This window comes from Pezoporus occidentalis, unplaced genomic scaffold, assembly GCF_034315485.1.
Source record: "Pezoporus occidentalis ecotype Australia unplaced genomic scaffold, CSIRO_AGI_Poc_V1 ctg396, whole genome shotgun sequence".
Lineage (NCBI taxonomy): Eukaryota > Metazoa > Chordata > Aves > Psittaciformes > Psittacidae > Pezoporus > Pezoporus occidentalis.
The window spans coordinates 182,579-210,219 of record NW_026915720.1 but is presented as its reverse complement, the minus strand read 5'-3'; the positions used below and the strand labels follow the sequence as shown (position 1 = coordinate 210,219).

General features: G+C 61.5%; 2 protein-coding genes across 2 annotated transcripts; both read right to left on the bottom strand.

Annotated features, from left to right (window-relative positions):
* Positions 1 to 1,298: 1,298 nt before the first annotated feature.
* On the bottom strand, positions 1,299 to 23,223 carry LOC134170943 (myoferlin-like). Its single transcript, XM_062632756.1, has 42 exons — positions 23,017 to 23,223; positions 22,808 to 22,919; positions 21,650 to 21,738; positions 21,502 to 21,570; positions 21,360 to 21,403; positions 21,072 to 21,148; positions 20,901 to 20,989; positions 20,705 to 20,818; positions 20,438 to 20,615; positions 20,247 to 20,371; positions 20,069 to 20,160; positions 18,482 to 18,668; positions 16,289 to 16,444; positions 15,532 to 15,645; positions 15,277 to 15,440; positions 15,067 to 15,181; positions 14,887 to 14,989; positions 14,641 to 14,804; positions 13,638 to 13,814; positions 12,421 to 12,535; positions 12,251 to 12,328; positions 11,992 to 12,173; positions 11,764 to 11,922; positions 11,579 to 11,677; positions 10,751 to 10,900; positions 10,525 to 10,675; positions 9,645 to 9,708; positions 9,372 to 9,594; positions 7,518 to 7,649; positions 7,279 to 7,434; positions 7,111 to 7,202; positions 6,463 to 6,633; positions 5,963 to 6,111; positions 5,746 to 5,885; positions 5,115 to 5,203; positions 4,894 to 4,989; positions 4,676 to 4,817; positions 4,481 to 4,580; positions 2,618 to 2,820; positions 2,421 to 2,530; positions 1,575 to 1,722; positions 1,299 to 1,488 (listed from the first exon to the last, which is right to left on the bottom strand). The coding sequence occupies exons 1-42, from the start codon at positions 23,152 to 23,154 to the stop codon at positions 1,366 to 1,368; spliced, it is 5,379 nt and encodes a 1,792-aa protein (XP_062488740.1). The 5' UTR covers positions 23,155 to 23,223; the 3' UTR covers positions 1,299 to 1,365.
* On the bottom strand, positions 23,168 to 24,718 carry LOC134170947 (fer-1-like protein 5). Its single transcript, XM_062632758.1, has 9 exons — positions 24,608 to 24,718; positions 24,420 to 24,475; positions 24,229 to 24,320; positions 24,038 to 24,146; positions 23,799 to 23,954; positions 23,592 to 23,720; positions 23,450 to 23,512; positions 23,319 to 23,369; positions 23,168 to 23,242 (listed from the first exon to the last, which is right to left on the bottom strand). The coding sequence occupies exons 1-9, from the start codon at positions 24,690 to 24,692 to the stop codon at positions 23,168 to 23,170; spliced, it is 816 nt and encodes a 271-aa protein (XP_062488742.1). The 5' UTR covers positions 24,693 to 24,718.
* Positions 24,719 to 27,641: the final 2,923 nt, after the last annotated feature.

Sequence of the window (27,641 nt, the reverse complement as noted above, 5' to 3'; positions counted from 1 at the left end):
TGCTCGCTGCATCCCAGGGCTCCTCCAAGGGTTCTCCCTGCCTTGGAGCCGGAGCTTTTGCTGCCTTTCAGGGAGTTGTGGTTTAATCCTACCTCAGGGACTGCTTTGGTCAATGGTTTCTTGGTGTTCTCTTGCTGGTTGTCGCATCCACTCTCACCCCTGGGCCCCCCAGCACAAGAGAGTGGTCCCCAGAGGGATCCAGGAGACGTTAGGTCAGTTTGTCCTAGGGGAGCCTTTAATGGCTCTGGGGACATCAGGATGGCAAATCTGCAGCACCCTCCTCGATGGCATCCTGGGGAGCTGTGTCCATGCCCTGGAGCCTTCCAGGACCCTCGCAGCCAGGGTGGATCCCTGTGGGGATCCCAGAGTGTGGGGGGCACACACGGGGCTGTGGGTGGGAGCCTTTTCCCAAGTGCCCAGCACTGGTTGTGGGGTAGAAGGAGTTTTCCTGGGGTTTGTTCTCTTTTTGCCTCGCAACCAGGAGTGAAACGTGGGTGCCTGCCCCTGGAGCTGTTCTGGTGTCTCAGAATAAACATTGGTGTGTGTGTGACAGCGGGTGCCATGGTGTGACACTGTGAGAGTGGGTGATGGTGGGTGATTGTGTGAGCAGCAGCTCAGGGAGGGGATCCTGCCCCTCTGCTATGCTCTGGGGAGAGCCCCCCTGCAGTCCTGATCCAGCTCTGGGGCAGCAGCACAAGAGGGACGTGGAGCTGTTGGAGTGAGGCCAGAGGAGGCCATGGGCTGGAGCAGCTCTGCTCTGGAGCCAGGCTGAGAGAGCTGGGCTGGGGCAGCCTGGAGAAGAGAAGGCTCCTGAAGGGGAGACCTGAGAGCAGCTCCAGTGCCTGAAGGGGCTGCAGGAAACCTGGAGAGGGGCTTGGGACAAGGGCCTGGAGGGACAGGCCAAGGGGAATGGCTTTAACCTGCCTGAGGGGAGACTGAGATGAGCTCTTAGGCAGAAGCTCTTCCCTGTGAGGGTGCTGAGGCGCTGGCACAGGGTGCCCAGAGAAGCTGTGGCTGCCCCATCCCTGGCAGTGCTCAAGGCCAGGTTGGACACAGGGGCTTGGAGCAAGCTGCTCCAGTGGAAGGGGTCCCTGCCCGTGGCAGGGGTTGGAGCTGGAGGAGCTTTAAGGTCAGTAACACAATGGGCTGATGTCACCCCCCAGTCCCTTGCATGCAGCGTTCTCTCCCCACAGCCCTGCTGTTGGGTGCCATAGCAAGTTGGGGGCTGCACCCCGGTGCCATTGAGCTCCCCAAGCTGGAGCAGCTCCTTTTCTCCCCCAATGCCCTGGGGATGCTGCTTTTCCCCTTGCTGCATGTAGCTTTATTGAAGAGGTGACACCGATGCTGCCATCCCGGGGTGCCACATCAGGGTTTGTGAGCAGCACCCATGTGGTGCTCAGCACCCGCTGCATGGTGCTTGCCGATGCCACTGTCACCACTGATGTGCAAGCCCTGGAATGGGTTTACCAGCTTCATGGCCAAATAACCCTGTGGGGAGACACAAAAGGAGCTTTGGGGGGGGGCTCAATGGGTGGCGATGGGGGTAAGGGGGTGGCTGAGCCTCCTGTGCTCACCGGCGCGGCGTAGACGAAGGTGAGGAGCAGCGCAAAGAGCAGCAGCAGTGCCAGGCTCAGGCTGATGCAGCCGCGGTGCTGCCGCCACAGCCCATGGCGCAGGGTGCGCAGCGGCGCCTGCACCCACAGGAAGGACCAGTCGGGCCGCCTGCGGGGACACCCAGCTCAGACACCCCCTGCAACGCATGGCTTGGGGAAAGCTGCTCGTGGGGAAGGAGCTGGGGGTGCTGAGCGATGGAGCTGAGCACGAGCAGCTTGTGCCCAGGCAGCCCCCAGCATCCTGGCCTGGAGCAGCACCAGTGCAGCAGCAGGGCCAGGGCAGGGATTGTGCCCCTGCACTGGGCACTGGTGAGGCTGCACCTCGAATCCTGTGTTCAGCTCTGGGGCCCTCACTACAACAGAGACATTGAGGGGCTGGAGGGGGGGCAGAGAAGGGCAATGGGGCTGGAGCAGGGCCTGGAGCACGGGGGTGATGGGGAAGGGCTGAGGGACCTGGGGGGGGTCAGATGGAGAAGAGAAGGCTCAGGGGGGACCTGATCGCTCCCTACAACTGCCTGAGAGGAGGATGGAGCCAGGAGGGGCTGGGCTCTGCTCCCAAGGAACAAGGGATGGGACAAGAGGAAACGGCCTCAAGCTGCACCAGGGCAGGTTTAGATGGAGCTGAGGAACAATTCCTGCCCCAGAGGGTGCTCAGGCATTGGAACAGGCTGCCCAGGGCAGGGCTGCAGGCACCGTCCCTGCAGTGCTCACACCCCCTCAGTGCCATGGGTCAGTGGTGGCCGTGGCAGTGCTGGGTAAGGGTTGGACCGGGTGACCCTGAAGCTGTTCACTCCCCGCAGCACTCACACTGGCGGCGGCAGCGTTGGGTACATGTTGGGCTCCTGCCGGGCTCTCCCTGCCGGCCGCTCCTCCGCCTCCTTCGCCGTGAGCAGCTCCAGGCTCAGCTCCAGCTTTCCCTGCAGTGATGGGGGGGGTTTGTGTGGGTGTGTGTGGGGCGGGGGGAGCTGCGGCCGCAGGCTCCGAGCCCATGGCCCCGCACTCACCGAGAGCCGCCGCTCGCCGCCGCTGCTCGCCACGCAGGGCCACCAGCCCCGGGCCTGCCGCTGCCGGAACAGGGACACGCAAGGAGGGGTCCGCGGCCCCCCCCAGGGCCAGGGCCAGCGCCTCCGGGGGGTGCCCGGCAGGGAGCAGGTCCGGGGGTGCAGCGCGGGCCGGGGCAGCCGCGTCAGGTCCAGCTCCAGCACTCCTGGGGGCACGGAGAGGGAGGGCGGCTGCTCAGTGGGGGTGCTCCCATCACCCATGGGTGCTGCCCTTCACTTATGGGTGCTCCCCATCATTAGTGGGTGCTTCCTATCAGTTGTGGGTGCTCCCATCACCCATGGGTGCTGCCCTTCACCTATGGGTGCTCCTCATCACTAGAGAGTGCTTCCTATCACTTGTGGGTGCTGCCGTCACCCGGGGGTGCTGCCCTTCACCTATGGGTGCTCCCCATCGTTAGTGGGTGCTTCCTATCAGTTGTGGGTGCTGCCATCACCCATGGGTGCTGCCATTAGCTGTGGATGCTCCTCATCACTAGTGAGTGCTTCCTATCAGTTGTGGGTGCTGCCGTCACCCGGGGGTGCTGCCCTTCACCTGTGGGTGCTCCTCATCATTAGTAGGTGCTTCCCATCAGTTGTGGGTGCTCCCGTCACTAGTGGGTGCTGCCATCCCCTGTAGGTGCTGCCCTTCACTTATGGATGCTCCCCATCAGTAGTGCTTCCCATCAGTTGTGGGTGCTCCCATCACTACTGCCATCCCCTGTGGGTGCTGCCCCTCACTTATGGATGCTCCCCATCACTAGCGGGTGCTTCCTATCAGTTGTGGGTGCTCCCATCACTAGTGGGTGCTGCCATCCCCTGTGGGTGCTGCCCCTCACTTATGGATGCTCCTCATCACTAGTGGGTGTTTCCCATCAGTTGTGGGTGCTGCCATCACCCATGGGTGCTGCCCTTCACTTATATATGCTCCTCCTCACCTGTGGGTGCTGCCCTTCACTCATGGATGTTCCCCATCACTAGTGGGCACGTCCCATCAGTTGTGGGTGTTCCTGTCACCCGTGGGTGCTCCCCATCACCTTGTGAGTGCTCCCTATTACTTGTGAGTGCTTCCCATCACTCATGGGTGCTCCCCAATATCCGTGGATGCTCCCCATCTCTACTGGGTGCTCCTTATCACTTGTGGGTGCTCTTTGTCACGTTTGGATTCTCCCTAGAACCTTGTGGATGCTTCCCACCACTGATAGGTGCTCCCCATTACCCGTGGGTGCTCCCCATCACTTGTGGATGCTCCCTACCACTTGTAGGTGCTCCCCACCACTTGTGGATGCTCCCCACCACTTGTGGGTGCTCCCCACCACTTGTAGGTGCTCCCCATCACTTGTGGATGCTCCCCACCACTTGTAGGTGCTCCCCATCACTTGTGGGTGCTCCCCACCACTTGTAGGTGCTCCCTCCCCACCACTTGTGGATGCTCCCCACCACTTGTAGGTACTCCCTCCCCACCACTTGTGGATGCTCCCCACCACTTGTAGGTGCTCCCCATCACTTGTGGGTGCTCCCCACCACTTGTAGGTGCTCCCCACCACTTGTAGGTGCTCCCCATCACTTGTGGATGCTCCCCACCACTTGTAGGTGCTCTCCCTTACCCATGGATGCTCCCAGCACTTGTAGGTGCTCCCCATCACTTGTGGATGCTCCCCACCACTGATAGGTGCTCCCCATTACCCATGGGTGCTCCTGTCACTTGTACGTGTTCCCCACTACTTGTAGGTGCTCCCCATTACCCATAGATGCTCCCCACCACTCGTAGGTGCTCCCCATCCCCCGTGGGCGTCCCCAGGAAGCAGGGGGGCAGGAGCCGGCTCTCACCTAGAAAATCATCAGCCGAGAACTTGTCATTGTCCCACACCTGCAGGATGAGCTTCGGGGGCACCTTCTGCACCGTCTCATCCAGGCTCCAGAAATGCTTCTGTGGCAGCAGGGGTGCACATTGGAAGGGGTCACACGAGGTGTCCCCGTCCCGTCCCGTCCCGTCCCCTCCCGGCTTCCCGTTCCGCTCCTCACCCTCGCGGGCAGCACGCAGCGCTGCTCGGCCGCCAGGTACTCGAAGGGGAACACGAAGCGCCAGTTGAAGGCGCCGGCCCCGTCCAGCGAGCGGTAATGCACGTCCGTGCTCTGCCGCTGCTCCTCCAGCCCCGCCAGCCACCTGCGGGCACAGGGCGCTCGGTTCACCCCGGCTCCCAGCCCCTCTCGGCCCGTCCCCGCCGTGGCCCTCGCCTCACCCCGTGATGTAGATATCGCTCATGTGCTGCCCCAGGAGGTTCGTGTCCCCCGGCTCCACGTCCCGCGTGTTCCAGACCACGCAGCGCAGCTCGTACCTGGAAGGGGAGGGGGGACGAGGACACGACGACAGGGACAAGGAGGTGTCACTGTCACCCCCCCCCCCCCGTGGCGTGGGCCCGGACCGTCCATGGGGCATTGGAGGAGAGCGGGGTCCTCTCACCTCTGCGGCTTGTGGGGGGTGATGTCGACGGGGGGGCCCGGGGGGCCGAGGTTGATGGGGAACACATCGACCCACATCTGCACCTTGCCCTGCACACAGTGAGGGGGCTGGGAGCGGCAGCCCAGGGTGTCCGCAGCACCCCTGGGTGCCCTGGGGTCTTCTGTCACCCCCCCCTCCCCTGCACCATCCCGTTGGCATCCCCCCCTGCACTGGGCTCCCTGTCACCCCGATGTCCCCAGGGTGCCACCCTGGCCATGTGCTCATCATCCCACTGTCCCCATCACCCCAGGGTCCCTGTCATGTCTCCATTAACCCCTCCCAGCATCCCTCCCTGCCACGGGGTCCCCATCACCCCTTGGCATCCCCCCTGCCCTGGGGTCCCCATCACCCTAAGGTTCCCTATTGTACCCCTAGCATCCCCTTATACCCCAAGGTCTCCATTGTCTCCCTGGCATCCCTTATACTCCCCATCACCCCAAGATCCATGTTGTCCTCTTGGCATCCTCTTATACCCAAGGCCCCATCACCATGAGGACCCCATCATCCCCCTGTCACCCCCTTACACCCCAAGGCCCCATCACCCCGATGTCCCTCCCTGACACCCCAATGGTCTCCATCACCCCCTCCCCACCTGCTCCAGCCCGGGCTGGGTGCTGCTGTACAGGGTGCGCGTCTCGAGGTGCTCGGGGACGAGGTGGCAGGCGCGGAGCACGTGCAGGGCCAGGCGCTCGCGGGGCACCCCAGGGTGCTGGTGCTGGGGGGGGCCGCTCTCTGCAGGGTGCAGCCGTCACCAAGGGCAGGGTCCAGCCCCACACCCCCCCCACACCCCCCCCAGCCCCAGCACCCACCGAAGTGGCTGAGGAGGAATCTGTGGTCCCCAAAGGTGACCGCGGTGCCCTCGGCGTTGAACTCGGGTGCCGGCAGCCCCTGGGTGCGGGCGAAGTGCTCCAGTGTCTGGCTGGGGGGGAGCTGGTCCCTCCAGCACCCGGGGCCGGCGCTGTGGGGACAATGGGGCAATGCAGAGTCACCCCTCAGCTTGTGCCGGTTCCCACCACAGCTTCACCCCCTCGTTCCCATCCTCATCATAGAACCATGGAATGGGTTGGGTTGGAAGGGACCTTAAAGCTCCTCCAGCTCCAGTCCCTGCCACGAGCAGGGACACCTTCCACTAGAGCAGCTTGCTCCAACCTGGCCTTGAACGCTGCCAGCGACGGGGCAGCCACAGCTTCTCCATTCAACCCTTTCCAGTGTCCCACCAATGACGAGGGAAGAACTGCCCAAGATCCCATCCCAATCTCCCCTCATGCCCATTCCAGCCCCGGGTCCATCCTCCTGATGTGTCACCCACGTGCAGTAGAGCGCGGGCAGCCCACAGTGGGCGCGGAAGCGGGAGAGGAGCCGGTTCTCCAGGTCGATGGTGGTGGTGCCGATCTCCTGGTCGGGTGGCAACAGGTCATAGTCCAGCAGTGAGACCCGCAGGTCCTTCTCCAGCGGGATGGTGCCCATCAGCTCGAACAGCCTGGCAGTGGGGGTGACAACCAGTGCTGGGGCTGGCACCCACTGGCATGGGGACTGGGGACATGTGGGAATGGGGGCTGCTGGCACAGGGACTTGGTTGCATGGGGACTTGGTGGCAGGGACACCTTCCAGCATGGGCAATGGGGCAATGAGGACCTGAAGGTGTGGGGAATGGAGACCTGATGGCACATGGACCCACCAGCATAGGGAATGGGGATCTGATGGCATGGGGACCCGCTGGTGTGGGGAATGGGACTTGATGGCACGGACCCACAAGCATGGGGAATGGAGACCTGATGGCAGAGTAATCAAGCACCTTCTGGCATGGGGAATGGGGACGTGGTGGCACGGCGACGCAGTGACATGGGGACCTGGGACAAACTGACACAGAGACATGGGGATGGGGGCCAACACCCCCCTTGGGCACCTCCTGTCATTGCCAGTGCCCCCAGCGCGATGCCACCCACCCCGTCCGTACCTCCCAAACACGGGCTCCAGGGTGTTGGGCACGTACTGGTCCCGCTGCCCCAGCGTCTCGGCTCCCAGTGACACACGGACGTAGGGGTCACACTGCAGCAGGAGGGGATGCTCAGGGCGGCATGGGGGGAACGGGGGGGTCCATCCCAGCGCCTAGGGGTGCCCGTACCAGCCCGTTCCTGTCGCGGGGGGGGAGGTCGAAGGCCCGCACCACGTAGACCCTCACGAGGCAGCGCTGGGGCTGGCTGGGGGGCAGGTCCTGGAAGCGGCGCGGCGGCGGCGGCTCCGCGGGGTCCTCGGGCAGGGGGTACACGTGGAAGAGCCCCTGGGAGCCGCCGGCCGTAGCACCGCGGGGTGCCCCGGGCCCGGCACCGGGGCCCTTTGCAGGGCGGGGGGGCTCGCACCCACCTTGAACTCGGCCACCGGCTGCGGGTCCTCCCCCCCCGCCGCGGGTGCTCCCGGAGGGAACAGAGGGAAGGAGCGGCAGAAATCCTGCAGCCCCTCGAACTCCGGCACCGCCTCCAGCTCGCAGCTGTAGATCTGGGGGCCGGGACTGTCCTCGTCCCCATCCCCATCCCCATTCCTGTCCCCATCCCCATCCCCATTCGCATCCTCATCCCCATCCCCATCCTCATCCCCATCCTCATCCCCATCCCCATTCCCATCCCCGTTCCCATCCTCATCCCCATCCCCATCCTCATCTTCATCCTCATCCCCATTCTCATTCCCATCCTCATCCCCATTCCCAACCCCATCCCCATTTCCATTCCCATCCTCATCCCCATTCCCATCCCCATTCCCATTCTAATCCCCATTCCCACCAGCATCCCCATTCCCATCCTCATCCCCATCCCCATCCCCATCCCCATTCTCATTCCCATCCTCATCCCCATCCCCATCCCCATCCCCATTCCCAACCCCATCCCCATTTCCATTCCCATCCTCATCCCCATTCCCATTCTAATCCCCATTCCCACCAGCATCCCCATTCCCATCCTCATCCCCATCCCCATCCCCATTCCTATTCCTGTCCCCATCCACATCCCCACTGTCATCCCCATTCCCATCCTCATCCCCATCCCTATCCCCACCCTCATTCCCATTCTCATTTCCATCCTCATCCCCATTCCCACCATCATCCCCATTCCCATCCTCATCCCCATTCCCATCCTCATCCCCATTCCCATCACCATCCCCATTCCCATTCCTGTCCCCATCCACATCCTCACCGTCATCCCCATTCCCACCCTCATCCCCATTCCCATCACCATCCCCATTCCCATTCCTGTCCCCATCCACATCCCCACCGTCATCCCCATTCCCATCCTCATCCCCATTCCCATCCCCATCCCAATTCCCATCCTCATCCCCATCCCCATCCTCATCCCCGTCCCCATCCTCATCCCCGTCCCCATTCTCATCCCTGTCCCCATTCCCATCCTCATCCCCATCCCCATTCCCACCATCATCCCCATTCCCATCCTCATCCCCATTCCCATCTTCATCCCCATCCTTATCCCCAGCCCCATTTTCATCCCTGTCCCCATTCCCATCCTCATTCTTATCCCCCATTCCCATCCTCGTCCCCATTCCTGTCCACATCCCCATTCCCATCCTCATCCTTGTCCCCATTCCCGTCCACATCCCCATCCTTAACCTCATACCCATTCCCATCCTCATCCCCATCCCCATCCTCATCCCCATCTCCATTCTCATCCCTGTCCTCATTCCCATCTTCATCCTTATGCCCCATTCCCATCCTCATCCTTGTCCCCATTCCTGTCCAAATCCCCATCCACATCCCCATCCTTAACCTCATCCCCATTCCCATCCTCATCCCCATCCTCCGTCTCATTCCTGCCCTCTTCCTGTTTCCAGCCCCATTTTGGTGCTTCATCCCACCCCACCCCACCCCATCCCATCCCATCCCATCCCCTTCTTCATCCTTGTCCCCGTCCCATATTCATCCCTGTCCTTGTTCTCATCTCATCTTCAACCCTGTCCCTGTCCCCAGCCTGTTCCCATCTCAATCTCTATCCCTGACCTTGTCCCCATCCCTGTCCTGTCCCAAGCATATCACTGCCCTCTTCATCCTGTTCCCATCCCTCACTTCATCCTTACCAGATCTTCATCCCTCTCCCCATCTGTGTCCTTGTCCTCAGCCACCCCTGTCCCATCCCATCCCATCCCACCCCATCTCCATCCCTATCCCTATCCCCATCCCCATCCCCACCCCACTCCAGCGCCCTGGCTCTGCCCCACCTTCAGGCTGTCCCTGCTTGTCCCCCGCCGGCTCTTTGCCTTGTCCCCCATGGCCGCATAGAACTTGCTCCACCAGTCATCCTCCTCCTCCCCTTCACCCTCCTCCTCTGCCTGCGGGAAGCGGGGTGAGGTGGGGACAGGGACAGGGACAGGGACAGGGTGTCCCCATCCCTGTGCCCACCTTGTCCTCAGCCTTCGTCTTGCTGATGATCCCGGGCAGCAGCTGCAGCAGCAAAGGGGGTTCCTCAGGGAAACTGAGGCACGGGGATGGGCCCCCGGTGTCCAGGGGTGCCATGGATCCAGGGACTCACCCAATTTATCCTGCCCCGAGGAGCGGCTGTGGGGAACAGAGAGGTGAATAACCATCCCGGAGGTGGGAGCATGGAGCAGGGAGGGGGCAGGATGGGGTGGGATGGATGTGATGACTGGGATGGGGCGGGGATGGATGTGTTGGATGGAGTAGGATGGGATGGAATGGGATGGATGGGCTGGAATAGAATGGATGGGTTGGATGGAGTAGAATGGGATGGAATGGATGGGGTGGAATGGGATGGATGGGATGGAATGGAATGGGTTGGGATGGATGGGATGGATGGATGGCATGGAATGGGATTGAATGGGATGGGGGGTGATAGATGGGATGGGGGGGATGGGATGTGGGATGGATGTGGTGGATGGGATGGATGGCATGAAATGGGATGGAATGGGATGGGGGGTGATAGATGGGATGCGGTAGGATGGGATGTGATGTGGTGGGATGGATGTGGTGGATGGGATGGGATGGGATGCGGTAGGATGGATGGGTTGGGATGGATGGGACATGATGTGGTGGGATGGATGTGGTGGATGGGGTGGGATGGGATGCGGTAGGATGGATGGGTCGGGAGGGATGCGACATGATGTGGTGGATGGGATGGGATGCGGTAGGGCGGATGGGTCGGGATGGATGGGATGGGACGAAGTGGGATGGGATGGATGGGATGGGACGAAGTGGGATGGGATGGATGGATGGAATGGGACTGGAGAGGGAGGCAGTAGGGCTGTGCAGAGCCATACAGGAGCCATGGGATGAGGTGGGGCCGGGTTGGTGCGGATGGGACAGGGCAGGGCAGGGATGGGAATGGGGTGGGCTGGGGCAGGGCAGGAGCCGTACCGGAGCCGTGCCGGGGGCCGGGGGGGGGCCCGCGGTGCTGCCCCAGCCCCCGCACACAGCTCTGCCCCACCTCGGGCCGGTACCCGAAGTCCCGCACATCCAGCACCCGCAGCCGCACGGGCGGCATCAGCTCCTCCTCCAGGGGCAGCGTCTGCGGGCAGGCTCAGCGTCAGCCCCGGTGCCCGCGGCAGCACCGGGAGTGCGGGGCTCCCCCCGCCGCGCTCACCAGGACCAGCAGGAAGGCGTTGATGGGGAAGTTGGGGTTGGAGGCGGGGTCGGCGATGGGGGGGGTCCGCAGCACCCGGCCCCCGCACTGCACCTCCAGGCTGGGAGCCCGCACGCTCCCGCGCAGCCCCCGCAGTCCCCACGCCAGCACCTGGGGAAGGGGGGGGGGACGGACACCGGCGCTGTCACCCCCCCGGCACCGCGGGTACCGGCCCCATCCCTTGTGCCTGCCCCGGCCCCATCCTTCTCTTGTCTTCATCCCTCTGTACCAGGCCCTGGCTTCCTCGCTGTCCTTGTCCCCATCCCCAGGACCTTCATCTCTGTCCCCATCCCTGTCCAGTTCCTGTCCACATCCCTGTTCCCACCCCATTCCCCATCCCAGACGTTGTCCATCCTGTCTTCATCCCTGTTCCAACCCATGTCCTGTCCCCAGCCAGCCCTCTCCCCATCCCTCTCCCTGTCCTTATCCCCATCTCCTTCCTCATCCCTTTCCCCATCCCTGTTCCCACCCCATTCCCCACACCAGACCTTGTCCATCCTGCCTTCATCCCTGTCCTTGTTCCCTGCCCCACAACCTTCATCCTGTTCCTGTCCCCAGCCTGTTCTACTTCCAATCACCATCTTGAACCACATCCTCATTTTACCTCCATCCCCGTTCCCATCCCATTCCCCATCCCATCACTGTCCCTTTTCCTATCTTGTTCCCACCCTATTCCCCATCCCAGACCTTCTCCATCCTGTCTTTAACCCCGTACCAATCCGTGTCCTTATTCCCAGCCACCCTTGACCCCATCCCATCCCCTTCCTCATCCCTGTCCCTGTCTCTCACCTCCAATGCCACCGGCCTCAGGAGTGGCCGCACACCCATAGGGACACTGAAGACCCCCTGCCTCCAAGGGGGGGAGCTGACCTGCGCCAGGGCCCCATCCTGCCGGGGGTGGGGACACCACGATGACGATGGGACCCATCACCTGGGTGCCTTTCCCCCCCCAACCACCCCCTGCAGCCCCTCACCTCGGTGTCTTGCAGCAGCTCAAAAGCAGCCAACAGCTCCCCGGCGGGTCCCCCGGAGCCCCGCAGTGGGTGACGCTGGAGCCGGGGGGGCCTCCGGCGCCCCACATCCAGCCAAACATCTGGGGTGCACACGCTCCTCCCCAGGAAATCACCAGCACCCTGCAAGGCATCGCTTGGGCATGGGTTCTCCTTGCACCCATGGGTGCCCCCCAACCATGGGTACCATACCCCTCCATCCTGGTCGAACACCTCCACCACCACAGCGGGGGGATCATCCTGGACACCCCGGGGGTCCCCGTAGAGCAGCACCCGGTGGAAAAGCAGCGTCTGGTCCCAAAGCGGGTCCAGGGTGCGGAGCAGCACCCGTGTGCTCTGACTGACGTACACGAAGGAGACGTGGGCGACGGGGTCTGGGTGACAGAGACACCATCAGCACCATGGGTGTCCCCCCCCCGGGCTGGGCACCAGGGGATGGGGGGGGTCCCACCTGCAGTGGACTTGGTGCCGCGGGGCGACAGCTCCAGCGCCTGGAAGATGTAGCAGCGGAGCTGGAAGAAGTTGGGACCTGTGGGAGAGGCAGGAGCTGGCAGAGGGGCCTGAGACCCCCCCCCGGGGCTGTCCCGGTCCCCCCCCCAGCCCCGTGCCCCCGGGGCTCACGCTGGAAGGTGCAGAGGATGAGGGGCAGCGGCTGCTTCGGGGCGGGCTGGAACAAGCCCCATGTCCTCCGCTTCTCCGCAGTCGGCTCCTCCTCCCCGGCCGTGTCCTCCGTGCCCTGCGGCGGGATGCAGGGTGTGGGGTGGGATGTGGGGTGCGGGGTCCCTATGGACCTGCTGGCACCCAGACCCGCATCCCGCTGCCCCATGTCCTGTTGCCCCAGGATTGCTCCGTCTCCACGCCACTCCATCCCTGTGCCCCTGCATCCCTTATCCATCCCTCTGTCCCTGCATCCCACATCCATCCCTCCACCCCTCTGTCCCTGCATCCCGCATCCATCCCTCCATCTCTCTGTCCCTGCATCCCTCATCCACCCCTCCATGCCTCTGTCCCTGCATCCCACATCCATCCCTCCATCCCTCTGTCCCTGCATCCCACATCCATCCCTCCATCCCTCTGTCCCTGCATCCCACATCCATCCCTCTGTCCCTGCATCCCACATCCATCCCTCCATCCCTCTGTCCCTGCATCCCCCATCCATCCCTCCGTCCCTCTGTCCCTGCAACCCTCATCCATCCCTCCATCCCTCTGTCCCTGCATCCCACATCCATCCCTCCATCCCTCTGTGCCTGCATCCCACATCCATCCCTCCATCCCTCTGTCCCTGCATCCCACATCCATCCCTCCATCCCTCTGTCCCTGCATCCCTCATCCACCCCTCCATGCCTCTGTCCCTGCATCCCACATCCATCCCTCTGTCCCTGCATCCCACATCCATCCCTCCATCCCTCTGTCCCTGCAACCCTCATCCATCCCTCCATCCTTTTGTCCCTCCCTCCATCCCCCCATCTCTCCATCTCTCTGTCCTTCCACCCCTTAATCTCATTGTCCCTCCATCCCTCCCTCCTACATTCCTCCCTCCCCACCATCCCTCCATCCTTCTGTCTCTCTCCCTCATCCATCCTTCGATCCCTCTGCCCCTCCACCCCTTCTTCATCCCTGTCCCTGCATCATTCCATCCTTCCGTTTGTTTCTCCATCCTTCCATGCCTCCATCTATTTGTTCCTCCATCCTTCCATCCCTCTGTCCCTTCATCCCTCCCTCCATCCCTCCATGCCTCTGTCCCTGCCTCCCCCATCCATCTTCCATCCCTTCATCCCTGTCCCCCCATCCCTCCACCCCCTGGCCCCCAGCTCTCCCCCCCGTGCCCTGTCCCGTACCGGGGACCCCTCGAGGAGGAAGAGGGGCGCCACGGGCGGGGGCTGCTCGGGCACCATGTGCCGGTGCCAGCAGCGCCGCCGGCAAACGTCGCCCGCCCGCGGCTGCAGGTGGAAGCGGCTGCTCCATAAGGATCCGTATTCCCAAGCCTCGGAGCCGGCTGCAGACTCGGTTCTGTGCTATGGGGACACGGGCACGGGGAGCAGGAGGACAGCGTTGTATGGGGACAGGGTGGCATGGGGACAGCGTAGCAGGGGGACAGCAGGCACAAGGGGTTGTACAGGGCTGCTCACACCATTGCACTGGTGGGTAGGTGAAGGCATGGTCCTGCCACCCGGTCCTGCCACCGTGTTGCTGCTACCACATCCCTGTTATCCCCATTGTGCTACCCTCATCCCAGTCCCCCCACCCCTGTCATCCCCACCTTGCCACCCTCACCCCTGTCACCACATCCCTGTTATCCCCATTGTGCCACCTCCATCCCTGTGCCCCCTGTCCCTGTCATCCCCACCTTGCCACCCTCATCCCTGCCACCACATCCCTGTTATCCCCATTGTGCTACCCTCATCCCTGTCCCCTCACCCCTTTCATCCCCACCCTGCCACCCTCATCCCTGCCACCACATCCCTGTTATCCCCATTGTGCCACCTCCATCCCTGTGCCCCCTATCCCTGTCATCCCCACCCTGTCACTCTCATCCCTATCACATCCCTGTTATCCCCATTGTGCCACCTCCATCCCTGTGCCCCCTATCCCTGTCATCCCCACCCTGCCACCCTCATCCCTATCACATCCCTGTTATCCCCATTGTGCTACCCTCATCCCTGTCCCCTCGCCCCTGTCATCCCCACCCTGCCACCCTCATCCCTGTCACATCCCTGTTATGCCCATCCCTGCCACCCCAGTTCATGTCACCCCCATCCTGCCTCCCCATCCCTCTCCCCCCTGTCCCTGCCACCCCCATCCCCACCACCGCATCCCTGTCCCTGTCCCCATGGCCCGGACCAGCTGCAGGAAGGTGGCCATATCCTGCTCCGGTTCCTGTGCGCCGGGGTCCCTGCGGCGGGTGCGCAGCCAGCGCCGGCGCCGGTGTGTGTGGTAGGTCTTCTCTGTGGGGTGCCATGCTGCCGGGGGGCTGCTGGGGGCCACGCTCGCTCCGTACTCCCAACCTGTGGCACCCGGTGTCACCATCACCACCATCACCACCATCACCACCACCCCGCGGTGCCCTATGGGGTCACCACCACTCACCAGCCTCATCCACGGCCCCCATCACATCCACCCTCCAGCCGTCGGTGACGTGCCATCCTTGGGGACACAGCACCTCCTCCTTGGGGGGCACCTCCTCACCGCTCTGCGAAGCCAAGGGGGAGCTGAGCCCTCATGCACTCGTGTCACCCCCCTGCTGGCCCCACGCTGGTCCCCACTCACAGCATCGGTGCTGGCCACGGTGGCGGGTCCCCAGTCCCCACCGGGCCCCCGGCTCTCGTTCTCGTAGACCTCCTCCAGCACCTCGCCCATGTTGGTCTCCGTGTCCAGCAGCAGCCTGGGGCAGGGTGGGGGGGACCACAAGGGGACAACGGTGCTGGCATCACCCTCGCTCCGGCCCCCCCGGGTGTCACCACCCGCCCATGGCCTCACCGGCGCTGGGGCTCCACGCTCCAGGGTCCATCCCAGCGCCAGCCCCTGGGGGGCCGGATGCGGTGCCGAGGGAGCTCGGCTCTGCCCGCGCCGTCGGAGAAGCACGGGGAGCCCGGGAGCCCGCGGGGACCCCACTTGCCCAACAGCTTGGTCTGGTTCTCGTACTGGGGAGGGGGGAGCACGGGTGAGGGGCTCTGGGGGTACCCTGGGGGTGGGGGGGGGGTCCCGTGTGTGCCCCCCCCCATCGGCACTCACGGTCTCGGCGTAGATGCGCAGGGAGCCCTCGATGAGCCGGGGCAGGTCCCCGCTGTCGGCCACCGGCCCCAGCCACAGCCGCAGCCGGAGCTGGGCACGGATGTCCCCGGAGCCCTGCGCACCATGGGGCGGGTGAGGGCAGGGGGGCATGGGGGGGACATGGCGGGGGGGGGGCTGTGGAGAAGGTCTAAGGGGACATAGAGGGGTCAAAAAGGGGATGTGGAGGGATAGGGAGGGATACAGAGGGGACATAGGGGGATATTGAGCGGACACAGGGGACATGGGGAAGATGTCGAGGGGACACAGATGGGACATGGAGCAGACATGGAGGGGATGTGGAAGGGGACATAGAGAGGAGACGTGGAGTGGAACAGAAGGAACATGAAGGGGCTATGTTGGGGCACAAAGGGGACATGGAGTAGATATGGAGGGGACATGGAGAAGATATAGAGGGGACACAGAAGGGACATGGAGCAGAAAGGAAGAGGATGTGGCGGGGACATGGAGAGTGTCTAGAAAGGGGACATGGAGGAGAACAGAAGGGACATGGAGGAGAACAGAAGGGACATGGAGGTGACATAGAGAGGGAACCAGGAGGGGAGCAGAGGAGACATGGAAGGGATATAGAAGAGCACAGAGGGGACATGGAGCAGACATGGAAGGGACACGGGGGGGATATGGAGAGGGCATGGACAGGACACAAAGGGGAGGTGGAGGGGACGCACAGGACACAGAGGTGGCACGGAGGGGTTCCTACCATCAGGAAGAGCGTCCGGAGCCTCCCGCAGAACCTGCCGCAGGCGCCGGGGCCGCTCCGGGAGAACATGATGTCAGGTGCGGGGATGCGGGCACAGGCCACGCGCCGCTCGCCCCGCAGCATCCACAGCAGCACGTCGGGGACTGCGGCCTGCGGCTGCGGGGACCGAGACACAGCGGCGGGCTGAGACCGGCCACAGCTCATCACAGCGATGAGCCCCATCTGCCCCCTTATCCTCACCTCCACAGCCATTGCAGCAGGATGAGACCGGCCACGGCTCATCACAGCGATGAGCCCCATCTGCCCCCTTATCCTCACCTCCACAGCCATTGCAGCAGGATGAGACCAGCCACCGCTCATCACAGCGATGAGCCCCATCTCCTCCCCATCCTCACCTCCACAGCCATTGCAGCAGGATGAGACCAACCACAGCTCATCACAGCGATGAGCCCCATCTCCCCCCATATCCTCACCTCCACAGCCATTGCAGCAGGATGAGACCAACCACAGCTCATCACAGCGATGAGCCCCATCTCCCCCCATATCCTCACCCCCACAGCCATTGCAGCAGAATGAGATCAGCCACAGCTCATCACAGTGATGAGCCCCATCTCCCCCCATATCCTCACCTCCACAGCCATTGCAGCAGGATGAGACCAACCACAGCTCATCACAGCGATGAGCCCCATCTCCCCCCATATCCTCACCTCCACAGCCATTGCAGCAGGATGAGATGGGCCACAGCTCATCACAGCGATGAGCCCCATCTCCCCCCCCATCCTCACCTCCACAGCCATTGCAGCAGGATGAGATGGGCCACAGCTCATCACAGCGATGAGCCCCATCTCCCCCCCACATCCTCACCTCCACAGCCATTGCAGCAGGATGAGATGGGCCACAGCTCATCACAGCGATGAGCCCCATCTCCCCCCTATATCTTCCCTTCCACAGCCATTGCAGCAGGATTAGACCAACCACAGCTCATCACAGCGATGAGCCCCATCTCCCCCCATATCCTCACCTCCACAGCCATTGCAGCAGGATGAGACCAACCACAGCTCATCACAGTGATGAGCCCCATCTCCCCTTCACATCCTCACCTCCACAGCCATTGCAGCAGGATGAGATGGGCCACAGCTCATCACAGCGATGAGCCCCATCTCCCCCCCCATCCTTCACCTCCACAGCCATTGCAGCAGGATGAGACCAACCACAGCTCATCACAGTGATGAGCCCCATCTCCCCCCTATATCTTCCCCTCCACAGCCATTGCAGCAGGATGAGACCGGCCATAGCTCATCACAGCGATGAGCCCCATCTCCCCCCCATCCTCACCTCCACAGCCATTGCAGCAGGCTCAGATGGGCCACAGCTCATCACAGCGATGAGCCCCATCTCCCCCCCTTATCCTCACCTCCACAGCCATTGCAGCAGGATGAGACCAACCGCAGCTCATCACAGTGATGAGCCCCATCTGCCCCCTTATCCTCACCTCCACAGCCATTGCAGCAGGATGAGACCAACCACAGCTCATCACAGCGATGAGCCCCATCTCCCCCCCCATCCTCACCTCCACAGCCATTGCAGCAGGATGAGACCGGCCATAGCTCATCACAGCAATGAGCCCCATCTGCCCCATTATCCTCACCTCCACATCCATTGCAGCAGGATGAAACCAACCACAGCTCATCACAGCGATGAGCCCCATCTCCCCCCCATCCTCACCTCCACAGCCATTGCAGCAGGATGAGATGGGCCACAGCTCATCACAGCAATGAGCCCCATCTGCCCCATTATCCTCACCTCCACATCCATTGCAGCAGGATGAGACCAACCACAGCTCATCACAGCGATGAGCCCCATCTCCCCCCTTATCCTCACCTCCACAGCCATTGCAGCAGGATGAGACCAACCACAGCTCATCACAGCGATGAGCCCCATCTCCCCCCATATCCTCACCTCCACAGCCATTGCAGCAGGATGAGATGGGCCACAGCTCATCACAGCGATGAGCCCCATCTCCCCCCATATCCTCACCTCCACAGCCATTGCAGCAGGATGAGACCAACCACAGCTCATCACAGCGATGAGCCCCATCTCCCCCCATATCCTCACCTCCACAGCCATTGCAGCAGGATGAGACCAACCACAGCTCATCACAGCGATGAGCCCCATCTCCCCCCATATCCTCACCTCCACAGCCAGTGCTCCCATGCTCCGCAGCCAGGCCTCGGCCATGGGCAGCAGCGTGGCCCAGCCGGCCCGCGGGGGCATCGCCACCGCTGCCGCCATGCGCCGCAGCAAGTGGAGCCGCGCGGCACGGATATGGGTGTCCAGCGGTGTCGGGGTGGGCTGAGCCTCCAGCAGCGGCAGCACCCGCCTGCGAAAGCATCCCCAGCCCAACGCACCCCGGTTCGGTCCAAAAATGCCCCGTTTCACCCCAAAAACCGCTTCATTTCCACCTCTCCAAAATACAGCTCCTGCCCCCCAAAATACCCCAGTTCCCCTTCAAAATGGAGTTGTCACTCACAAATCCCCCACTTTACTCCCAAAATGCCCAGTTTCCCACTCCAGTTGCCCTCTTTCCCCCATAAACTCTTTGTTTCCCCCTCAAAATACATTTCCAAGCCCCAAAATACCCCGGTTTGCCCCCAAAATGCCCTGTTTTCCACTCCAGTTGCCCTCTTTCCCCCCCAAATGCTTCTTTCCTACCCCCAAAACTCCTGTTTCCCCCTCAAAATAGGGTTTATGCCCCTAAAATACCCCTTTTCTCCCCCAAAATACAGTTCACTGCCTCATTTCCCCCTCAGAACACAGCTCCTTCCCCAAATGCCCACCTTTCCCCTCCAGTTGCCCTGTTTTCCTTTAAAAATGCTTAATTCCACCCCCAAAATGCCCCATTTCCTCCTCAAAATGCAATTCCCACCCCATAAAAAGTCCTGTTGTCCCCCAAAATGCCCCATTTCCCTCCCAAATCCCCTATTTCCTCTCAAGTGTCCCATTTCCTTCCCAAATGCCCCATTTCCTCCCAAAATCCCGCTTTCATCCCAGTTTCGCTGTTTCCACCCCAAATGCCCCTTTTTCCTCCACCCCATACCCAATTTTCCCTTCCATTGTCCCATTCCCCCCCACATGTTCCATTTTCACCCTCAAGATCCCATTGTCCTCAAAAATGCCTCATTTTTCCTTCCAAGACCTCATTTCCCCCCCAAATACCCCATTTTTCTTCACCAAATCCCCTATTTCCCCTCCTGTTGTCCTCTAGAATTCCTCATCCCCCCCCCCAATTCCCATTTCCCCCCCAAAAACCCCAAATTTCCCCTCTGTTGTCCCATTTTTACCCCTGATGTCCCATCATCCCCTAAGTTCCTCATTTTCCCCCCATACACCCCATTCCTCCCCCCAAATACCCCATCTCCCCATCCCAAACAGGGGGATCCCTCCATACACCCCATTCCTCCCCCCAAATATCCCATTTCCCCATCCCAAACAGGGGGATCCCCCCATACACCCCATTCCTCCCCCCAAATACCCCATCTCCCCATCCCAAACAGGGGGATCCCCCCATACACCCCATTCCTCCCCCCAAATACCCCATCTCCCCATCCCAAACAGGGGGATCCCCCCATACACCCCATTCCTCCCCCCAAATACCCCATTTCCCCATCCCAAACAGGGGGATCCCCCCATACACCCCATTCCTCCCCCCAAATACCCCATTTCCCCACCCCAAACAGGGGTGTCCCCCCCTCTTTGTGACCCCCATGTCCCCCTATTCACCTGCAGTCCTGCGCCAGCTCCCGCAGCAGCCTCCTGCCGATGTCCCCCTCGGGGTCCCCAGGGGCTCTCCGGAGCTCCACCACGTTCTTCTCCTGTCGGGATTCCCCCCATAACCATTCCCAATGTGTATGCGTGGAGATGGGGGTCACCCCCCCCCCCATCACCCATGGGTGCTCACCAGCCGCTGGCACACGGCACGCAGGAGGTTTAGGGCATCCCAACGGTGAGCAGCATCCTCCCAAGCCGAGGTGACGGCCGCCACCGGCTTGTCCCCGTACCACGGCAGGTAATGGTAGTGGTTGCCTGCATCCAGAGGGCGTTGAGCATCCCATGGGATGCACTTCCCATCGCACCCAGCATCCTGCTCACCATCAAAGACGGGACACCCGTGCGGGGTGACGGAGGCGGCCGGCTTGCAGGTGACATCGCCCGTGTCCCCGTGGTTGCCCAGGCTGAGCTCGAAGCGCAGGAGCTCAGGACCCGCTGGTACCATGGTGGCCGAGTAGAAGACCCCGCAGAGCCCGAACCGGTGGCGGGGTAAGTGAGACTGGGGCAGAAAAAAGGGGAAAAATAGCCCAAAATGGTCAAATTCCCTTCAAAATAAAGCAGAAAGACCCCGGGGATGGCATCACCCACCTGCACCCGGATGATGTCCTCTGGGTTAATAGTGCCGCGCTGGTGCCCATCTGGGGTCCCCATATGGGTGCTGAGCTCCAGCAGCACCCGGCCCCGATAAGCCACGTTGGTGTCCTGTAAAATAAGGGTGGGGGTGGCTGGGTGTTGCGTGTGTCCCCCCCAAAATGGGTGCTGTCCCCACCCTGCCAATGCTCACAGTGCTGGATGTCCTGGCAGCATCCGCCCGGGGACCATAGAAGGGGAGGAAGCAGGGTCCGAAGCAGGGTAAGAAGCCGGGGGTCCCCTCTAGGGGTGAAAAAGGGGGGTGTAAAAGGGGGCGTTTGGGTGCTGGGGACCCCCCCCCCCCCCAAGGGTGCACCCTGCTCACCCTCAAGCTCAGCACCGGCAGAGGAGATGTGGGAGAGGTGAAGGGTTGCGGTGCCCAGGACCTTGCTGCTGCGGGGCCTATGGGTGGGCAATGAAAGGGATGGGGGGTCCCCCATCAATAGGGGGTTCCCCCAAAAAAGGGGGTCCCCCAAACCTGGGGAGGTGCTTAAAAGCCAAGGGGATGCCCCAGAAAATGGGGTTCCCCTAAAACTGGGGGGGGTTCCCCCTAAAATGGGGGAATACTCCAAAGCCAGGGGGGTGCCCCAAAAGCAGAGGTTCCCCCACTTACCCACTGAGGATGGCCAACTGGATCTCATCACAGATGGGGGGCAGCTTTGGAAAGACACAAAAGCAGGGTGGGTGGGGGGGGTGTTGAAATGGGGGTGCCCCCCACTTTTTGGGGTACCTTTTGGGGGGGGGAGGAACCTCACCCGCAGTGGGAAGAAGAAGACCTCGTTCCACACCGGGCTGGGGCCTGGGGGCATCACTCGGGTGCAGAGCTGCGTTGGTCAGAGCTATGAGCCCCTCACCGCGGCATCGGGCCTCCCCCCCCTTCGCCCCCCATGGCTCCGCACCCACCGTCCTGCCCGCAAAGCCGGCCCGCACCGCAGCCGCCACGAAGCTCCTCTTGCCTCCGACCGACGGGAGGCACTGCAGGGCCGGCTCCGCTGCGCCGGGATGGGGAGAGGTTGGCAATGGGGGGTGCTCGAGATCCAACCCCCCAAAAACCAACCCAAAACTAACCCAAAATGAGCCCAAAACCAACCAGAACACCCCCAAAACCAACCCAAAACCAACCCAAAACTCCAAACCAACCCAAAACCAACCCAAAACTAACCCAAAATGAGCCCAAAACCAACCAGAACACCCCCAAAACCAACCCAAAACCAACCCGAACCCCCAAACCAATCCAACCCCCCCAAACCAACCCAAAACCAACCCGACCCCCCCAAAACAATCCAACCCCCCCAAACCAACCCCAAACCAACCCAAAACTAACCCAAAATGAGCCCAAAACCAACCAGAACACCTCCAAAACCAACCCAAAACCAACCCGAACCCCCAAACCAATCCAACCCCCCCCAACCAACCCAAAACCAACCCGACCCCCCTAAACCAATCCAACCCCCCAAACCAACCCAAAACCAACCTGAAACCAACCCCAAATCAATCCAACCCCCCAAACCAACCCAAAACCAACCCGACCCCCCCAAACCAATCCAACGCCCCCAAACCAACCCAATCCTCCCCCCAAAAACCAACCCCAAACCCACCCAAAACTCACCCAAAACCCACCAACCCCCCCAAACCAACCCCAAACCAACCAACCCCCCCCAAACCAACCCAATCTCCCCCAAAAACCAACCCCAAACCCACCCAAAACTCACCCAAAACCCACCAAAACCAACCAAAACCCTCCCAAAACCCACTCAAAACCCTCCCAAAACTCACCCAAAATCAATCCAAACCCCCCCAAAACCCACTCAAAACCCTCCCAAACCCAACCCAAAATCAACCCCAAACCCCCCCAAAGCCCCCCCCAAACCCCCCCAAAACTCATGCAAAACCCACCCAAACCCATCTCCAAACCCTTCCCAAACCCACCCCAAATACTCCCCAAACCCATCCAAAACCAACCCCAAAACCCTCTCAAAATCCACTCAAACCCCTCCTAAACCCTCCCCAAACCCACCCAAACCATCCCAAACCCCCAGAGCCCCCCACCACCAGACCCACCCAGGGGCAGGTCCTCAGCGCGGTAGATGCGGAGCTGCAGCGTGGCAGCGCACGGCGGTGGCTGCAGCAGGTTGGCCTCCACGTCCTTGTCTCCCTCCGGCTCCTCTTGCTCCTTATGGAGGGGACATGGGACAATGGGGATCCCCCCCCCCCCCCTCCCACCCCACCCGGTATCCATGGGGTGTTTGGGGGGGGGATGAGGGGCTCACCAGCACCGGCTCTCCGGCACGGAGCACGGCCATGCTCACACGGAGGTACCCGCGGGAGCCGGTGTCGGGGCGCTGGGGATCCTGCAGGCTCAGCCACTTCCAGCTCAAGCTGTGTCCTGGGGTGATGGGAGACCCCATGGTCACCCTGGTGTCACCTCAGTGTCACCCTGCCGTCACCCCAACCCTCCCACCTACCCGGTGCGTGGTAGACGGCGCCGACGTCCAGCTGTGGGGATGGCAAAGGGGTGAGAGCTGAACCAGGATGAGGGGGGGGATGCCCCATACTCAAGTCGTGTCCTCACCTGGAAGACGCCGATGATGGCTTTGGAGCGGATGGCTTTGGAGTCCAGCACCTGTGACAGGAGGGGGGACACGGCATCAGGGCCACCCCAATGTCCCCATCCCCTTTGGTGTCGCCAATCCCACCCCGGACCTGGATGCGGATGGGCTCCATCAGCAGCTGCTCCGGTGCCTGGTGGAAACTTTGGCAAAACACCTGGAAAACAGGCAAAAAAGGGGGTGAGGGTGGAGCGAGGGGACAGCAGCACGTCCCTATGTCCCCTCCCCAGTGTCACCTCGTTGTAGTAGGGGTTGTTCCCCACACGGATCCTGGTCCTGAAGCGGTGCTGGCCGATGGAGACCGTCACCACCGGCTTGATGTTGTTGCCCTGGAGCTGGTGGCCCTCGATGATCCTCACCCGTACCTATGGGACAGGCGGTGACGCGGTGGTCACCGGGTGCGATGTCACCTCTGGGTACCACTGCACCCATGGGTGCCATACCTGGAACTCCTCTTTACTCCCTGCAGGAGGCTTGCTGGGAGGGTGCATGGGTGGCACCGGTGACACTGTTGGTGGTGGCACCCATCGTTGCACGGGGACCATGGCACATCCAGCCTTGCCGTGGGGGACGTAGGAGCAGTGAAGGGTGATGGTGCTCTGCAAAAGGACGGGTGGCACCCCAGGCCGTGCTTGTGGCACCCAGGGGTGCTGCTGGAGGGGGTGCATTGGTGGGTGCTCACCCCTGTGGGCTGCCCCTTGGGGTCCAGCAGCGGGACTTGGCTTAGGGACAGCGGCAGCTTGGGGTTGGCCACCAACTGGTCCAGTGACACCGTGGCGGCACCCAGGTCCCTGCAGGGCCAGAGGGGACAAGGTGAGGGTGCTCACACGATGGATGGTCCCCCCAGGGTGCCCACCCATGGGTGCTACTCACCCCCGGGATGCCGGCTGGCCCCAGTGCCGCAGGCGCAGGCTCAGGCTGGCCGTGGGGCGTAGGGGACGCGCACCCAGTGGCCATGCCAGTGTCTATGGTGGTGGAGGGGGACACACAAATGTGACAAGGGCTCAGTGGGGTGCCGTTAGCATCCCCGTGCCACCATGGGCCCCCCCCGGGGGTCACCTCACCTCATTCCATGTGGGGCTGTGCTCCTCTGGCACCACCCGGGTGCTCCTGGGGACGCCTGGGAGGGGGAACGTCAAGGGGGGGGGACATGGGTGCTGTCCCCAGGGATGGCTGGCACCATGATGCCACCCCGGTCCACCCCGATGGCTGATGCCACCATGGGGTGTTCCCCCCTTGGCCCCAGCGGTACCTCTGAAGCGGGCAGACACGTGTAGCCCAGGCCCGGAGCCGGTGGCCCCGGGGATGTGGGCATTGGCCACCAGCAGCCGCAGCATGGCCGCATCCCCAGTGCCACGATGCCACCCAGGCTCTGTCACCGCGGTGTTGTCACCATGGTGCTGGGATGCGTTCCAGAATGGCACCGGTGGCACCAAGCTGCTATGACCCGTGTCACCGCGGGTTGCTGGGTACCTCCAGCCCTGTGTTGCTGCGCAGCCAGGTCTGTGAGTGCCCATGTCCCTGCTGTGTCCACATGGGTGTCTGTGTGTGTGTCCTGCTCTCCCGGTGTCCCCATGCCCATGTGTATCTTTGTCACTGGTTACCATGCCCAGGGGTCCCCATCGAATCATGGAATCACGGAGTAGTTAGGGATGGAAAGGACCTTAAGATCATCCAGTTCCAACCCCCCTGCCATGGGCAGGAACACCTCACACTAAACCATGGCACCCAAGGCTCTGTCCAACCTGGCCTTGAACACCGCCAGGGATGGAGCATTCACAATCTCCCTGGGAAACCCATTCCAGTGCCTCAGCACCCTCACAGGAAAGAATTTCCTCCTTAGATCCCATCTAAACTTCCCCTGTTTAAGTTTGAACCCATCACCCCTTGTCCTATCCCTACAGTCCCTGATGAAGAGTCCCTCGCCAGCATCCCTATAGCCCCCTTCAGACACTGGAAGCTGCTCTGAGGTCTCCACACAGCTTCTCTTCTCCAGGCTGAACAGCCCCAACTTCCTCAGCCTGGCTCCATACAGGAGGTGCTCTTGGCCCGAGCATCCTCGTGGCCTCCTCTGGACTTGTTCCAACAGTTCCATGTCCTTTTTATGCTGAGGACACCAGAACTGCACACAATGCTCCAGGTGAGGTCTCACAAGAGCAGAGCAGAGGGGCAGGATCACCTCCTTCGCCCTGCTGGTCACACTCCTTTGGATGCAGCCCAGGACACGGTTGTTTTCTGGGCTGTGAGCACACACTGAAGCCGGCTCATGTTCATTTTCTCATCCACCAACACCCCCAAGTCCTTCTCCTTGGGCTGCTCTGAATCTCTTCTCTGCCCAACCTGTAGCTGTGCCTGGGATTGCTCCCACCCAGGTGTAGGACCTTGCACTTGGCATGGTTAAACCTCATGAGGTTGGCATCAGCCCACCTCACAAGCGTGTCGAGGTCCCTCTGGATGGCATTCCTTCCCTCCAGGGTATCAACCCAACCACACAGCTCGGTGTCATCGGTGAGCTCACTGAGGGCGCGCTCAATCCCACTGTCCATGGCAGCGATGAAGATGTTGAACAAGAGCAGTCCCAAACCCGACCCCTGAGGGACCCCACTCGTTCCTGGTCTCCAGCCGGACACTGAGCCATTGACCACAACTCTTTGCGTGCGGCCATCCAGCCAGTTCTTTATCCACCCAGTGCTCCATCCATCAAATTGATGTCTCTCCAGTTCAGAGACGTCTCTGTCCCCCTGTGTCCCCAGCTCTGTGTGTCCATGTGTCCCCATGGCACCACAGCCCCCATTTCTGTACCTGTTGTGTCTCCATGTCACTGCAGCCCATGTGTTCCCATGTCCTTGTGTCCCCACATCCCCATGCCCCTGTGTCCCCATGTCCCTGTGTCCCCATGTCCGTATGTCCCCATGTTACCGCAACCCCATGTCCCAGTGTCCCTGTAGTGCTAAGTCCCCCTGTGTGTGCCCATGTCACCGGACCCCATGTCCCCATGTCCCAGTGGCTCTGTGTCGCTGTATCCCCCAGCCCCATGTCACTGCATCCCCATGTCCATGTGTCCCAATGTCTTTATGTCCCCATGTCCCTGTGTCCCCATATCCCTGTATCCCCATGCCTGTGTGCCCCCATGTCCCTGTATCCCCATGTCCCTGTATCCATATATCCTCATTTCACTGTATCCCCATGCCTGTGTGCCCCCATGTCCCTGTATCCCCATGTCCCTGTATCCCCATGTCCCTGTATCCGTATATCCTCATTTCACTGTATCCCCATGTCTGTGTGCCCCCATGTCCCTGTATCCCCATGTCCCTGTATCTGTATATCCCCGTTTCACTGTATCCCCGTGTCCCTGTATCCACATATCCCCATTTCACTGTATCCCCATGTCTGTGTGTCCTCATGTCCCTGTGTCACTGTATCCCTATGTCCCTGTACCCGTATATCCCCATTTCACTGTATCCCCATTTCACTGTATCCCCATGTCCCTGTACCCCTATGTCCCTGTATCCATACATCCCCATTTCACTGTATCCCCATGTCCCTGTATCCCCATGTCCCTGTATCCATATATCCCCATTTCACTGTATCCCCATGCCTGTGTGCCCCCATGTCCCTGTATCCCCATGTCCCTGTATCCCCATGTCCCTGTATTCACATATCCCCATGTCTGTGTATCCCCATGTCCCTGTATCCGTACATCCCCATTTCACTGTATCCCCATGCCTGTGTGCCCCCATGCCCCTGTATCCCCATGTCCCTGTATCCCCATGTCCCTGTATCCATATATCCACATTTCACTGTGTCCCCATGTCTGTCTGTCCCCATGTCCCTGTATCCCCATGTCCCTATATCCCCATATCCCTGTATCCATATATCCCCATTTCACTGTATCCCCATGCCTGTGTGCCCCCATGTCCCTGTATCCCCATGTCCCTGTATCCACATATCCCCATGTCTGTGTATCCCCATGTCCCTGTATCCGTACATCCCCATTTCACTGTATCCCCATGCCTGTGTGCCCCCATGTCCCTGTACCCCTATGTCCCTGTATCCATACATCCCCATTTCACTGTATCCCCATGTCACTGTATCCCCATGTCCCTGTATCCATATATCCTCATTTCACTGTATCCCCATGTCACTGTATCCCCATGTCCCTGTATCCCCATGTCCCTGTATCCATATATCCCCATTTCACTGTATCCCCATGTCACTGTATCCCCATGTCCCTGTATCCATATATCCCCATTTCACTGTATCCCCATGTCACTGTATCCATACAT

Bases quoted from the DNA above. Each gene is read 5' to 3' on its own strand.
- LOC134170947 (XM_062632758.1), bottom strand. From the start codon at position 24,692: ATGCTGCGGCTGCTGGTGGCCAATGCCCACATCCCCGGGGCCACCGGC. The intron at 23,513-23,591 runs GTGACACTGGGG...CCTGTTTTCCAG, and splicing joins ACAACCCCTACTACAACGAG to GTGTTTTGCCAAAGTTTCCA. The intron at 23,370-23,449 runs GTCCGGGGTGGG...CTCCTGTCACAG, and splicing joins TGGAGCCCATCCGCATCCAG to GTGCTGGACTCCAAAGCCAT.
- LOC134170943 (XM_062632756.1), bottom strand. From the start codon at position 23,154: ATGGGGTCTCCCATCACCCCAGGACACAGCTTGAGCTGGAAGTGGCTG. The intron at 20,161-20,246 runs GTGAGCACCCAT...GAATCCCGACAG, and splicing joins GTGCCGTGTGCCAGCGGCTG to GAGAAGAACGTGGTGGAGCT. The intron at 10,901-11,578 runs GTGAGAGACAGG...CCCCTTCCCCAG, and splicing joins TGAGGCCGGTGGCATTGGAG to GTGCTGGCGTGGGGACTGCG.